The following is a 16,276-nucleotide window of genomic DNA, read 5'->3' on the forward strand; positions in this document are numbered from 1 at the left end:
ACTGTATCATGAAAAGAAACACCCATGCCATAAATCACTGGGCAGATAGCTTTGTCTTCATTTCTAAGAAGAAATTTGAGCAACTAGGAATCATGTCAATTTTGTAAAAGGTTGTCTTATGAAGCTGCCAGATAGAATATTTCTTCTGAAAGTTTACCAACCAAAGAAATATGATTCAAAGGGAATATTTTAACCTTTTTGTGTACAGATCTTCATTCTTCTCTGTCATACGTGAATATGTGAGCTTGCAGAATTGTTAAATAATTAAGGGTTCATCTCAGCCAGACCATGATGGCACTTCTGAAATGGTGTCCAGTTAATCCCAATTTTTAGCTCTTTTCCAAAAGCTTTTCAAAAATCCATGCAGAATGGAATATGGAGGACTAATGTATAGCTTTATTCAAGAAGGGAATTGGGGATAGTCCTGGAAACTGTAGAGCCTCATGTCAGTGGTAGAAAGATTACTGGTGAAGGTTCTTATATTAGGATTTATGAGCAATTGGAAAACCATTAGTGACAGTCCACATGGCTTTGTGCAGGACAGATTATAAATAGATAAATATGTATTGATCCTGAACGAAGTTGCAGTGTTACAGTAGCATTACAAGTGCACAGATATACAAATATTAGAAATCTTAATAATTAGAATGAATTTTTTGAGGAGGTGATGAAGGCGATTGGTGAAGGTACAGCTGGTGGATGTTTTCTACATGGATTTTAGTAAAGTGTTTGATAAGGCCACTCATTGGAATTTCATTCGAAAGATTAAAATGCATGGGAATTGGATGCTTAGATTCAGATTTGGTTTTCACATTGAAGCAGAAGCTGATAGTTATTGAGACTTATTCTGTTCCGGAAGAATCAGTAGTGGGTCCTCTCTGTTTGTGATGTATATAAATTACATGGATGACAATATAGATGGGTTTGCCGACAATACAGAGATTGGTGGTACTGTGGATAGCAGAGAAGGCTAGGGAATGATACAGCAGATATGGATCAATTGCAGATAGTGCCTTTCTTGGTCAAGGAGCTGAGTTCAAGAGTTGGGAAATTACATTGCGAGCAGCTTTTAAAATCTCAGGTTACACCACATCCAGAGAATTGCATCCAGCTCGGGTCACCCCAAGATGCTACAGGCTTTGGAGATGGTGCAGAGGATGTGGCCAGGAATAGTGAGCAGGTGCTGTGAGGAGAGGTTGCAATGGAAGCTTAAGAGAGACCTGGTACAGGCTTCTGAGACCATAAATGGCATAGATAGAGTAAGTAGTCGGTACCAATATTCAGGAAATGGAAGGATATGGAATTTTTGTAGATGGAATTAGTTTTGTTCCATGTTTCCCAACCTTTTTTAGCTCTAAGCCCCTCTGAAGTACCTTCATACTTGCCAACACCCTTCTTACACACAGTATACTTTTGGGCACCCCCATATGCTAACATGAGAAAAATTATTAGAAACATAGAAAACCTACAGCACAATACAGGCCCTTCAGCCCACAAAGTTGTGCCAAACATGTCCCTACTTTAGAAATTACTAGGGTTACTCAGGGCCCTCTATTTTTCTAAGCACCATGTACTTATCTCTTAAAAGACCCTATCGTATCCGCCTCCACCACTGTTGCCAGCAGCCCATTCCACACATTCACCATTCTCTGCATAAAAAACCTTACCCCTGACATCTTCTCAGTACCTATTCCCAAGCGCCTTAAACCTGTGCCCTCTTGTGGCAGCCATTTCAACCCTGGGAAAAGGCTTCTGACTATCCACACGATCAATGCCTCTCATCATCTTGTATACCTCTATCAGGTCACCTCTCATCCTCCATTGCTCCAAGGAGAAAAGGCTGAGTTCACTCAACCTGTTTTCATAAGGCATGCTCCCCAAGCCAGGCAACACCCTTGTGAATCTCCTCTGCACCATGTCTATGGCTTCCACATCCTTCCTGTAGTGAGGCGACCAGAACTGAGCACAGTACTCCAAGTGGGGTCTGACCAGGGTCCTATATAGCTGCAACATTTCCTCTCAGCTCCTAAATTCAGTTCCATAATTGATGAAGGCCAATACACCGTATGCCATCTTAACTACAGAGTCAACCTGCGCAGCTGCTTTGAGTGTCCTATGGACTCGGACCCCAAGATCCCTCTGATCCTCCACACTGTCAAGAGTCTTACTATTAATACTATATTCTGCCATCATATTTGACCTACCAAAATGAACCACTTCACACTTATCTGGGTTGAACTCCATCTGCCACTTCTCAACCCAGTTTTGCATCCTATTAATGTCCCGCTGTAACCTCTGACAGCCCTCCACACTATCCACAATGCCCCCAACCTTTGCGTCTTCTGCAAACTTTCTAACCCATCCCTCCTCATCCAGATCATTTATAAAAATCATGAAGAGTAAGGGTCCCAGAACAGATACCTGAGGCACCCCACTGGTCACCTATTCTGCTTTGAATATTTATTTGTCTTTAACCCTAGCTTTCATAGTACCTGTGCACTGTGCAATGTGATCCTTGTAAGAGTTGAAATATCTGGTGCAGGTTGTGACAGTGAGACTCACGTTTGAAAAAAGCCGCTGGCTGAAATTTTTGGCTGTGAGATGTTGATGACGAATTACACAATGGACTTCAAACAGACTTGGAATTTATTTTTTCATAAATGCCACTAAAGCACCATGGCAACCTGTCATACTGTCCATGGTGCTTCACCAGTTGCACAAGAAATCATGTTCCTAATCAGAATAATTTTATCCTCAATATACATTTCAACCTTGTTGTGGATTGATTCTCTCTCTGTTGATATATTTTTTAAACTTTTTACAGAAAGGAATCTCTTCATAAACTGTTCCATTTTTGATAAACTCTACATATGCCATTAGCAATGCCTCATTGTCTTGCACAGTTGACTCATACAGATGTATCCCAAATTCTGTTTTTTGTAGCTCTGTAACTAGTTGATACTCAATGTCTTCACTCATTTCATCAATACAGCAAGCTACAGAGTTATTGCCCTGAAGAACACATGCAAAATGCTGCAGGAACTCAGCAGGCCAGGTAGCATCTATGGAGAAGCATATAATCGATGTTCTGGGTCAAGACCCTTCAGCAGGACTAGAGAGAAAAAAGATGAGGAGTCAGATTAGAAGGTGGGAGGGGGGGGTGGTACAACCTCTCACTGGTGTAGTTGACCATTTGATTACTAATTTTAGTTTAATTTTAGTTTAGCAGAATATTGTGGGCTGAAGGGTTTTTTTTCCTGTACTGTACTGTTCTGTGTTCCAGATACTTAAAATTTAACTCTACTCATATATTGGGCATCAAGTTTTAGGCTGCAGCTTCATGGTTTTTCCTGCTCATTGTGAGTTCTGTTGCAACTACCCCGTCAAATATGTTTCCAATATTTCTGACTGAAGCTTGTTGTATCTGTGCACTATTCCATCAACCTGATTATGGTTTTAGCTTTGCACAACTCTTCAAAAGGCTAACTGTAAAATACACCATTGTTTCGGCTTTCAGATGACACACTAGAAACTAATGGATGTGGTGTCCAGAACCAAGTATGTACAGTGGTGCTAGAAAGTTCATGAATTTTCTCTACTTCTGCATAAATACAACCTAAAATGTGATCAGATCTTCATGCAAGTCCAAAACTAGATAAAAGACAACTCATTTAAATAATTAACACAGAAACATTATACTTGTTTGTTTATTTATTGAGAAAAATGTTCCAATATTACATGTATTTGTTGGAAATAGTATGTGACCCTTTGCTTTCAGCAATTGGAGTGAGCCCCTTGTACAGCAATAACTTCAACCAAACATTTCCGGTAACTGTTGGTCAGTCCACCACATCAGCTTGGAGGTCCCTTAGACCATTCCTCCATACAAACCTGTTTCAGTTCATCAATATTTCTGGGATACCTTGCATGAACAGCCCTCTTCAGGTCATGCCACTGCATCTCAATTGGTTTAAGATCTGGACTCTGACTTGGTCTTTCTGAAACACAGATTTTCTTCTTCTTAAACCATTCTGTTGTTGATTTACTCTTGTGTTTTGGATCATTGTCTTGTTGCATCATCCAACTTCTCTTAAGCTTCAGGTGATGGACCATTACCCTAACATTCTCCTGTAAAATATCTGCATACAATTTTAATTTCATTGTTCCCTGAATAATTGCAAGCTGTCCAAGCCCCGAGGAGGCAAAGCAGCCCCAGACCATGATCCTCCTCTATGAGGTTTTGGTGTTGATGTGCAGGGTCACTTTTCCTCCAAACATAAATAGTGTGTACCTCTGACAAAAAGTTCAACTTCTGTCTCATCTGTTCACAGTGTATTGTCCTAGAATCATTGTGGAACATCCAGGTGGTCCTTGAAACTTGAGACACGAAGCAATGTTTATTTTGGGAGAGCAGTAGTTTCCTGCATTGTGCCCTTCCAGAAACACCATTCTTGCTCCGTGTTTTTCTTATAGTAGACACATAAACAGAGACTTCTGCCAGCTCTAGAGATTCCTGCAGGTTTTTTGTTGTTACCCTTGGGTTCACTTTCACCTCCTTCAGCGTTGCATGCTGTGCTCTTGGTGTTTGCAGGACACCCACTCCTAGGGGCAGTAGCAACAATTTCTCTTACTGTGGACTGATAAACAATCAGGTCTCTAGAAATATTTATGCAACCTTTTCCAACTTCATGTGTCTCTATAACTCGTCTAAGGCCTTCTGAAAGTTGTTTTGATTAAGCACGATGCACATAAAGAGATCTTTCTTGAGAAGCACAGACTGTCAGTAACCTGACTTTGTGTGCCTTATTTAAAGGGAAAGGCATGTCTACAACCCACACCTCCAATCTCAACTCATTCCAAACAGCTTTTGTAGAAGACTTTACCCCAGAGGTTCACAAACCTTTTTGAACCTAGACTGTGATTGCTTGAATGGTGTACTCAGTAATAAAGAGAAGATGTACAATTGTTTGTGTATTAGTTTAGGCAGAATTTGTTTGTCTATTATTGAGATGAAGATCCGACCACATTTCATGAGTAATTAATGCAGAAAACCAGGTAGCAGCAAAGGATTCACAAGCTTTTTCTTGTAACTGTACAGCAGAGCCAAGAGGTCATGACTGATTATATTTCATACTATCCAATTTTATTTAACATGGCTGTCACTACCGAATCTAGCTTGTTGAATGTACCTTTTTCTAATGAGTAAAAACAGTTCAGAATCAGAACCTGATTCAATATCTATGCAATGGTGTGAAATTCATTGTTATGCGGCAGCAGTACATTGCAGTGCATAAATGACTGTAAGAAGTGTATGCATGTGTGTGCCTTCAGGCTCCTGTATCTCCTCCTTGATGGTAGCAATGGAAGAAACTTAGCCTGCAATAAACAATTCTATATTTTTATAATGTGCAAAACAGCTTTGGAGTTTCATATGTTCATTAAAGCCAGATCACGCTTTGATTTTCTATCCTGGGTTATTGGTTATTGGTCAAAATACGATTTTACTCGTTGGCTAATAGTCTACACCAATGTACTTAATTGTTTCTTTTCCATTGCTTTTCAGGAGGTTGCAGTTAGGAATGTTCCCACTAACTGGAAAAACGATCGTCTTTGACACCTTCCCTGATCCCTCTGATACCTGGGAGATTATTGAAACCATTGGCAAAGGGACGTATGGCAAAGTCTTCAAAGTATTAAACAAGAAAAATGATAGCAAAGCTGCAGTTAAGATTCTGGACCCAATCTATGTGAGTAAATGCACTGAAGTTTGCTATGTGCTACTTCCTTTTGCAACTTGAACCAACCCTTTCCATATCCAACCCTTTCTATGTTAGTGTATTGGTTAGCCTGATGCTATTACAGCCCAGTGCATTCTGGAGTTCAGAGTTCAATTCCAGCATTGTTCCGTAAGGAGTCTTTACATGGAATGCTTGGATTTCCTTCAGGTGTTCCAGTTTCCTCTCACAGTCCAAACATGTACTGTGTAGGTTAATTGGTCATTGTAAATTGTCCCGCGGGTAGAATAGGGTTAATCGCGGTTGTGGGGTTGCTGGGTTTGTGTGGCTTGAAGAGCTGTATAGCTAAATAAATAAATAAATGTAATTGGATAAAGCATTATCCACATTATCCAACTATTCTCTCTCCACGTGTAATCACTGATCAAAGATGCTATTCTACAATGGATTGCTGACGGTCTTCTGAATTTACTGCCTAGATCTGAACAAAAGAACAAAAGCTGTCCAGAGCTAGATATCCCATTATTACTATTGATTCCATCTTTCAGAAATCATTTTAGCATTTATTTTCATTCGTTTCAGTCATTCTCTGACACATTGATTTGGCAGTGATTCATAGACAGAACTAGCTGAAAGGCAGCAATAAAACAAGTGTTTGATGCAAAGGTTATTCAGGTTGAAATTGGTGAAAGTTTTTACATAGAACAGTACAGCACAGTACAGGCCCTTTGGCCCACAATGTTGTGCCGACCCTCAAACCCTGCCTCCCATATAACCCCCCACCATAAGTTCCTCCATATACCTGTCTAGTAGTCTCTTAAACTTGACTAGTGTATCTGCCTCCACCACTGACTCAGGCAGTGCATTCCACATACCAACCACTCTCTGAGTGAAAAACCTTCCTCTAAAATCCCCCTTGAACTTCCCTCCCCTTACCTTAAAGCCATGTCCTCTTGTACTGAGCAGTGGTGCCCTGGGGAAGAGGTGCTGGCTGTCCACTCTGTCTATTCCTCTTAATATCTTGTACACCTCTATCTCCTCTCATCCTCCTCCTCTCCAAAGAGTAAAGTCCTAGCTCCCTTAATCTCTGATCATAATCCATACTCTCTAAACCAGGCAGCATCCTGGTAAATCTCCTCTGTACCCTTTCCAATGCTTCCACATCCTTCCTATACTGAGGTGACCAGAACTGGACACAGTACTCCAAATGTGGCCTAACTTGAGTTTTATAAAGCTACATCATTACATTGCGTCTCTTAAACTCTATCCCTCGACTTATGAAAGCTAACACCCCATAAGCTTTCTTAACTACCCTATCTATCTGTGAGGCAACTTTCAGGGATCTGTGGACATGTACCCCCAGATCCCTCTGCTCCTCCACACTACCAAGTATCCTGCCATTTACTTTATACTCTGCCTTGGAGTTTGTCCTTCCAAAGTGTACCACCTTACACTTCTCCAGGTTGAACTCCATCTGCCACTTCTCAGCCCACTTCTGCATCCTATCAATGTCTCTCTGCAATCTTTGACAATCCTCTAAACTATCTACAACACCACCAACCTTTGTGTCGTCTGCAAACTTGCCAACCCACCCTTCTACCCCCACATCCAGGTCGTTAATAAAAATCACAAAAAGTAGAGGTCCCAGAACAGATCCTTTTGGGACACCACTAGTCACAACCCTCCAATCTGAATGTACTCCCTCCACCACGACCCTCTGCCTTCTACAGGCAAGCCAATTCTGAATCCACCTGGCCAAACTTCCCTGGATCCCATGCCTTCTGACTTTCTGAATAAGCCTACCGTGTGGAACCTTGTCAAATGCCTTACTAAAATCCATGTAGATCACATCCACTGCACTACCCTCATCTATATGCCTGGTCACCTCCTCAAAGAACTCTATCAGGCTTGTTAGGCATGATCTGCCCTTCACAAAGCAATACTGACTGTCCCTGATCAGACCATGATTCTCTAAATGCCCATAGATCCTATCTCTAAGAATCTTTTCCAACAGCTTTCCCACCACAAACATAAGGCTCACTGGTCTATAATTACCTGGACTATCCCTACTACCTTTTTTGAACAAGGGGACAACATTCACCTCCCTCCAATCCTCTGGTACCATTCCCGTGGACAACGAGGACATAAAGATCCTAGCCAGAGGCTCAGCAATCTCTTCCCTTGCCTCGTGGAGCAACCTGGGGAATATTCTATCAGGTCCCGGGGACTCATCAGTCCTAATGTATTTTAACAACTCCAACACCTCCTCTCCCTTAATATCAACATGCTCTAGAACATCAACCTCACTCATATTGTCCTCACTGTCATCAAGTTCCCTCTCAGTGGTGAATACCGAAGAGAAGTATTCATTGAGGACCTCGCTCACTTCCACAGCCTCCAGGCACATCTTCCCACTTTTATCTCTAATCGGTCCTACCTTCACTCCTGTCATCCTTTTGTTCTTCACATAATTGAAGAATGCCTTGGGGTTTTCCCTTACCCTACTCACCAAGGCCTTCTCATGCCCCCTTCTTGCTCTTCTCAGTCCCTTCTTAAGCTCCTTTCTTGCTACCCTATATTCCTCAATAGACCCATCTGATCCTTGCTTCCTAAACCTCATGTATGCTCCCTTCTTCCACCTGACTAGATTTTCCACTTCACTTGTCAGCCAGATGCTCACCCACTGACAGATCTGTGACCTGACCCAGTTCGTTACCTAATACTAGAGCTAGTATGGCATTCCCCCAGTCGGTCTGTCAACATACTGTGACAGGAATCCATCCTGGACACACTTAACAAACTCTGCCCCATCTAAACCCTTGGAACTAATCAAGTGCCAATCAATATTAGGGAAGTTAAAGTCACCCATGATAACAACCCTGTTATTTTTGCACCTTTCCAAAATCTGCCTCCCAATCTGCTCCTCGGTATCTCTGTTGCTACCAGGGGGCCTATAGAATACCCCCAGTAGAGTAACTGCTCCCTTCCTGTTCCTGTCTTCCACCCATACTGACTCAAAAGGGGATCCTGCTACATTACCCACCCTTTCTGCAGCTGTAATAGTATCCCTGACCAGTAATGCCACCCCTCCTCCCCTCCCCCCCCCATCCCTTTTAAAGCACTGAAATCCAGGACTATTGAGAATCCATTCCTGCCCTGGTGCCAGCCAAGTCTCGGTAATGGCCACTACATCATAATTCCATGTATGTATCCAAGCTCTCAGTTCATCACCTTTGTTCCTGATGCTTCTTGCATTGAAGTACACACACTTTAGCCTTTCTACCTTACTATCTTTATACCCTTTGTTCTGCTGCTCTTTCCTCAAAACCTCTCTATATGTTAGGTCTGGCTTTACTCCATGCACTTCTTTCACTGCTCTATTGCTCCAGGTCCCATCCCCCTTGCAAATTAGTTTAAACCCTCCCGAACCATGCTAGCAAACCTACCAGCAAGGATATTGCTCCCCCTTGAGTTCAGGTGCAACCCATCCAATCTGTACAGGTCCCACCTTCCCCAGAAGAGATCCCAATGATCCAAAAATCTAAAACCCTGCCCCTTGCACCAACTCCTCAGCCACACATTCAACTGCCATCTCCTCCAATTCTTACCATCACTATCACGTAGTACTGGCAGCAATCCTGAGAATGCCACCCTTGAGGTCTTTGGAAGTCTACTTTGGAAGTTTACTTTGGAAGTCTTTGCAGAACACCTGTGCCAATAGTGTTGAACACCATCTGACAGGATTGTGATAAAGTAAAAGAACAAAATCATGAAAACAATAATGTCACACAAAGCTTAAACATATATAGAATATATCTAAGTTACTGGGCTAGCATCTGGACCCTTAATTCAAAGACCAGAGTTCAAATTTCACTACAGCTGAAGGGAAATTTAAAGGTAAATAATTTAATCTGTAGTAACTCCTGTTTCTCGTAGTAACAGTGACTGTGAAACTGATTAGTGAAGATCCTTTGACTCATTAATGTCCTGCAGAGAAGGAAATCTCCCATGCTTCCTTGTTTTATAGTATCAGAGTCACAGCAGTGTAATTAGCTCTGAATGGTCTGCTGAAATGGCCTGGCAAGTACCAGTGCAACTGGGGATGGACAATGAGTGCAGCCTTCGCAATGCTGTTCCTGTCTAGTGAATGAAAGGACTGAAGGAGAAAGAGTGTTCTTAGAATTAGTGACAGAACGTAGCAAGAACTTACTTTAATACTTTGCAGAAAGTTGGAGAATGGAATGTGCTGAGCACCAAACCAGATACTATATAATAGAAACATAAAAGACATACAGCACAATACAGGCCCTTCAGCCCACAAAGCTGTGCCAAACATGTCCCTACCTTGGAACTACCTAGGCTTTACCCATAGCCCTCTATTGTTCTAAGCTCCATGTAGCCATCCAGGAGTCTCTTAAAAGACGCTATCGTTTCCATCTCCACCACAGCCGCCAGCAGCTCATTCCATGCACTCACCATTCTCTGCGTAAAAAACTTACCCCTGACATATCCTCTGTACCTACTTCCAAACACCTTAAAACTATGCCCTCTCATGCTAGCCATTTCAGCCCTGGGGAAAAGCCTCTGACTATCCACATGATCAATGCCTCTCATTATCTTGTACACCTCTATCAAGTCACCTCTCATCCTCCGTCACTCCAAGGAGAAAAGGCTGAGTTCACTCAACTTATTCTCATTAGGCATGCTCCCCAAAACAAGCAACGTCCTTGTAAATCTCCTCTGTACCCTTTCTATGATTTCCATGTCCTTCTTATAGTGAAGCGACCAGAATTGAGCACAGTACTCCAAGTGGGGTCTGACCAGGGTCCTATATAGCTGCAACATTACCTCTCGGCTCTTAAGCTCAATGCCATTGATGAAGGCCAATGCACCATATGCCTTCTGAACCACAGGGTCAACCTGCGTAGCAACTTTGAGCGTCCGATGGACTCGGAGCCCAAGATTCCTCTGATCCTCCACACTGCCAAGAGTCTTACCATTAATACTATATTCTGCCATCATATTTGACCGACCAAAATGAACCACTTCACACTTACCTGGGTTGAACTCCATCTGCCACTTCTCAGCCCAGTTTTGCATCCTATCAATGTGCCACTATAAACTCTGACAGCTCTCCACACTATCCACGACACCTCCAACTTATGTGTCATTAGCAAATTTACTAACACATCCCTCCACTTCCTCATCCAGGTCATTTATAAAAATCACGAAGAGAAGGGGTCCCAGACAGATCCCTAAGGCACACCACTGGTGACCAGCCTCCGTGCAGAATATAACCCGTCTACAACCACTCTGACCTTATTACATTTTTAAACATTTGAAAATGCCTGAAGAGCTGCAACGTAGGTGCCAAAACAGTGTAGCTGGGTGGTATAGGCAGAGGGTCCACACCACCAGATTATCAGCCATTAAAATTCACCTCCTAAAATTTTAAAACAAGGTTTGAAAATCAGAAGTCATGATGAGTGGAATCAGTTTGTAAAATAGGAAATGACTGAGCATGATAGACGAAGTGAGAGAAGAAATATAATTATTTACTTGGCATTTCTGGTAAGGGTAATCGAACTGAAATGTTAGCTTTGGTATTGCTATTGATTTAGAGTGAAAAGCTTGACTTGCATTTTCAAGTCAAATCAAGTCAAGTCACTTTTATTGTCATTTGACCATAACTGCTATGTACAGTACATAGTAAAAATGAGACAACGTTTTTCAGGACCATGGTGTTACATGACACAGTACAAAAACTAGACTGAATTACATAAAAAAACAAAAAAAAAACTACACTAGACTACAGACCTACCCAGGACCGCATAAAGTGCACAAAACATTGCAGGCAGTACAATAAGTAATAAACAGGACAATAGAACAGTAAGGTGTCAGTCCAGGCTCTGGGTATTGAGGAGTCTGATAGCTTGGGGGAAGAAACCATTACATAGTCAGGTCGTGAGAGCCCGAATGCTTTGGTGCCTTTCCCAGATGGCAGGAGGGAGAAGAGTTTGTCTGAGGGGTGCGTGGTGTCCTTCATAATGCTGTTTCCTTTGCGGATGCGGCGTGTAGTGTAAATGTCCGTGATGGCGTGAAGAGAGATCCCAATGATCTTCTCAGCTGACCTCACTATCCGCTGCAAGGTCTTACAATCCGAGATGGTGCAATTTCCAAACCAGGCAGTGATGCAGCTGTTCAGGATGCTCTCAATATAACCCCTGTAGAATGTGATGAGGATGGGGGGTGGGAGATGGACTTTTGTCTGCCTTCGCAGAAATTAGAGATGCTGCTGGGCTTTCTTTGCAACGGAGCTGGTGTTCCATTTTGTTCATGCAGATGACATTTCACAGTGTATTGAGATAGAACAATAACAATGCAGAATGAAGTGTAAAAGCTGCAAAGAAGTGCAGTGCAGGTAAGCAATAACGTGTAAGGTCATTAAGAGGTAGATTGTGAGGTCAAGAGTCCTAAATAGACACTTGACCTCACAAACTATCTCATTATGATATTTTCTTGGATGAGAGGACACAGCCTCAGAATACAAGGATGTACCTTGAGAACAGAGATGAGGATGAATTCTTTAGCTGGGTGGTGAATCTGTGGAATTCTTTGCCACAGATGGCTATGGAGGCCAAATCAATGAGTATATTTAAAACATATAGGTTCTTAATTAGTAAGGGCGTCAAAGATGGCAAGAGAATTGGGTTGAGAGGGATAATAAATCAGCCATGATAGAATGATGAAACAGACTAATTCTCCTTCTATGTCTTATGGTCTTACCTACCTACCATACAAGAGATGCATTATAGAGTACGATAACAATGGGATAGAAGCTGTCCTTTAGCATGGTGATGCGTGCTTTGAAGCTTTTGCATCTTCTGCACAATTGTCTTGGACTGAAGTTTCATTTTCTGATCCCTAAGAGGTGCTATTGTGGTGAAGTAAAAGAATGTTAAGACTGTCCTTCAATCAAACAGGGAAGAATTTAATTCAGATCTATTACCTTAGGTGGAACTGGGGGATTACGCCCCTGTTGGTAAAGGGCCATAAATATATATTTCTTTGTTTGACCTAAGTGAGAGCAATTCTTTTGTTTCAGAAAGCACTTGCATCCTATGCCCAGAATTCCCCCCTCCCTTTAACCATTGGCTTTCCTATGTCCTGTCCATTATTTTAAAATAAATACAGTATAGTGCTAAAACCTCTGGTGCCTAGCATCATTTAAGGAGCAAAATGCATAGGTATTTGTCTTAGTCATGTGTATGTGTGATGTACTCTTCCAAAATTTAGTGACTTCAATAGAATCAAAGTCTAGATGAGGATTTCAGAAATGTCTATATATCAAATAGCTTAATGTTTCTATCAGATTACAATCATAGCACATCACAGAAACCAATCTCTCCTCTATGGTCTCTGTCCATACTTCTCAATGCCTTGGTTAAAAATATAATCAAAGACCCCACCCACACTGGACATTCTCTCTTCTCCCCTCTCCTTTCAGGCAGAAGATACAAATGCTTAAAAGCACATACCACTAATCACAAAGGCAGCTTCATTCCTGTTGTTATCAGACTCTTTTTACTAAAAGATGGACTTGAACTCATAACCTAATGATTTATGATTATGATCTTGCACTTTATTATTCACCTGCACTACACTTTCTCAGTAACGTTTACAATTTCCTCTGCACTGTTTTACCTCAATGCACTATATAATGATGTGATCTGTATGAACAGTATGCAATACAAACTTCCACTGTATCTTGGTACATAAAAATAATATTCCAATACTTCACATTATTTGGAAAATCCAAGCAGATGTTTCATGTCATCAGGCACCCTTGTGCAGTTCCCACCCCAGGCACACATTAGTTTTTTTTTTGATTATTTGTTTGTGACCTTAGACCATCCCGCCCAGGATGACTGTCAAAGAACATTTCATGTTCTTTACATCACAGTGTTCTCCAACATAGGTAAAGTATTTAACATCTATCCTCTACACTGATACAATTGCCTAACACAGTCTGACCCCAGTCCTCACTCTAAACTGTCCCCACCACCATTTACTGCAGTCCCAAACAACTTCTCTCCTCAAGTGAAATGCTCAACCAAAAGGACCATTGGTGCTTTTTTTCTGTGTTGGTGCTGTGTAAATGTTGCACTGGTATCTGCAAACAATGAGCTCACTTAAATGATTAGTACCCATGGCTGAGGGAAAATTTCTACACAAAGTCCTTAAGAGTAGAATACTTTATATAAAAACATAACAACAACAAAAAAACAGTTGCAGATATAGATCGCTCCATGCTCAAGACTGCTCCGTTGTCCAATAAAGATGATTGATGACCTTTATGTGAACACCACTTTCCTGCACTAAACCCGCCATCCTACTTTCCAACCAACAGCTCTGTACCTTGCCAAGAATGACAGCTACCTTCCACCTTTCTCCAGGTATTCTTCCCTCTTCTCCCTGGGATGTAGCTTAATACCACGAGCACGTTCTATTACGCAGAATCACCAGTTCACACATGTGAGTTTACAAAGGAAGATGTAACTTCATTATTTGAAAGTGTCAATGAACGAAATTCAGTTCTGGGAGCTAATTAAGTTAATAGACTTAAACATTTTGTTGTATACCTATTTTAAACAAACATCAATGCTATTAACTTTTTCATTAGTACAATCACCCTGCAAACCAAATGCCTTGAAAGGCTACACTTTGCACTGTCTGTGTCAATTTACCACTGCTGAGGGGTAATTGACTATGGCTCTATTAAAATCACATTTGAACTATGGTTATATTTTAATATTATTTTGTATCAGGAGGATGAGGGTTTTCTTAAAATCAAATGTGTAAACCAGGAAACAAGTAATCAGTCTAATTTGCAAACCGCTGAACTTGTCTAACTGCTTCCAGCTTGGTCTCTTGGGGATATTCTAAACGCTGCCCTGGTGATTGGTTTGTTTTTGACTTTGGAAATCGTTTGCAAGATCCGTCTGTGAAAAATATGTAGATTATGTAAAGAAAACTGGAAAAGAATATATCTAATGTGAAGTACACCAAATACAGAAAATAAGGTTTATTTAACATTACAAATATATATTACAATATGTATTGAAATTGAGGATGCCAGGGTTTATTGATGTTTAAGTTTATTTTCATTGTAGGAATTAAGCCAGAGTTTGAGATAGGACACTTTTGCATGAACCTAGTGTATTAACAATTTCTGGGATGCAATGTAACCTTAGAAATGAAAATGTATCAAATCTTGTGCCAAATCCCCATGCAATAAAGTTGGAGTTAATTAGGTTTCTCTGTACACAATATCTATTAAAGAATAGAGGGTGCGTCAATATTTGAAGATTAATGGAAGTAAAGGCAGATGATATTGGTGGAAGCAATTTCTCTGGATCTAGGCAATATTTGAAAAATAACACATCAATCATATAAATAGGTCAATGGTGCAGTTTTGAATTGTATATGGGCAGCGGTATAATACAAATAAAGATCAGGTATGAAAGGAAATTCAGTGAGCAGAACTATAGCAGTGAACTATCTAAAAGACATGTCTGAGAAGAACGGATAGGTAAATAAGGTGAAAATTAGTGAAATGGTCAAGGAAGAGGATGAAGGGCAACAATTCATTATTGCTGTACACATGACATAACTCAAGACCATAAGACAATGGGGATAGAACTAGGCTATTTGGCCCAATGAGTTTGCTCTATCATTCCATCATTTATTATCCCTCTTAGCCAAATTCTCCTACCTTCTCCCTGTAACATTTGATTACCTTACTATCAACTTCCACTTAAAATACACTTAATGACTTGGCCTCCACAGCTATATATGGCAATGAATTTCACAGATTTCATCATACTCTAGCTTAAGGAATTCCTCCTCATTTCTATTCTAAAGGGACATCCTTGCATTTTGAGGCTGTACCTTCTGGTCCTAGACTCCTCACTATAGGAAACATTCTCTCCATATCCACTTTAACTAGGCCTTTCAATATTCAATAGGTTTCAGTAAGATCCCCCCCCCCCCCCCAACCTGTTCTTCTAAACTCCAACAAGTACAGACCTAGAGCCATCAAACGCTCCTCATATGTTAACCCTTTCATTCCTGGGATCATTCTTGTGAACCTCATTCACACTCTCTCCAATGCCAGTACATCCCTTCCTAGAGAAGAGGCACAAAACTGGTCACAATACTCCAGATGTGGTTTGACCAATGTCCTAAAAGTTTCAGCATTACATCCTTGTTTTTACCTTCTAGTCTTCTCAAGATGAATGCTGACATTCCATTTGCCTTCCTTACCTGCAAGCTAACTTTTAGGGAATCGTGCATGAGGACTTTTAAAGTCCATTTACACCTCTGATTTCTGAATTTTCTCCCCATTTAGAAAATAGTTTACCACCTTATTCTGCTAAAGTGCAATCTTACTGTGGCCTTAGACTGAGAATAATGAGTTATGAGTCAACGGAATACTCATGTAAAGAGAGAGAAGACTGGGGAAAAAAGAAATATCTTTC

The 16,276-nt window shown here is 41.0% G+C and overlaps 1 protein-coding gene across 1 annotated transcript in view; it reads left to right on the plus strand.

Annotated features, from left to right (window-relative positions):
- Nucleotides 1–16,276, plus strand: part of myo3a (myosin IIIA) — a 404,249-nt gene that overhangs the window by 34,409 nt on the left and 353,564 nt on the right. The window contains exon 2 of the mRNA XM_073055309.1: nucleotides 5,564–5,747. Coding sequence (XP_072911410.1) covers nucleotides 5,564–5,747 — 184 coding nt within the window. The remainder of the gene's footprint in view (nucleotides 1–5,563; nucleotides 5,748–16,276) is intronic.

This window comes from Hemitrygon akajei, chromosome 8 (genome assembly GCF_048418815.1).
Source record: "Hemitrygon akajei chromosome 8, sHemAka1.3, whole genome shotgun sequence".
Classification (NCBI taxonomy): domain Eukaryota; kingdom Metazoa; phylum Chordata; class Chondrichthyes; order Myliobatiformes; family Dasyatidae; genus Hemitrygon; species Hemitrygon akajei.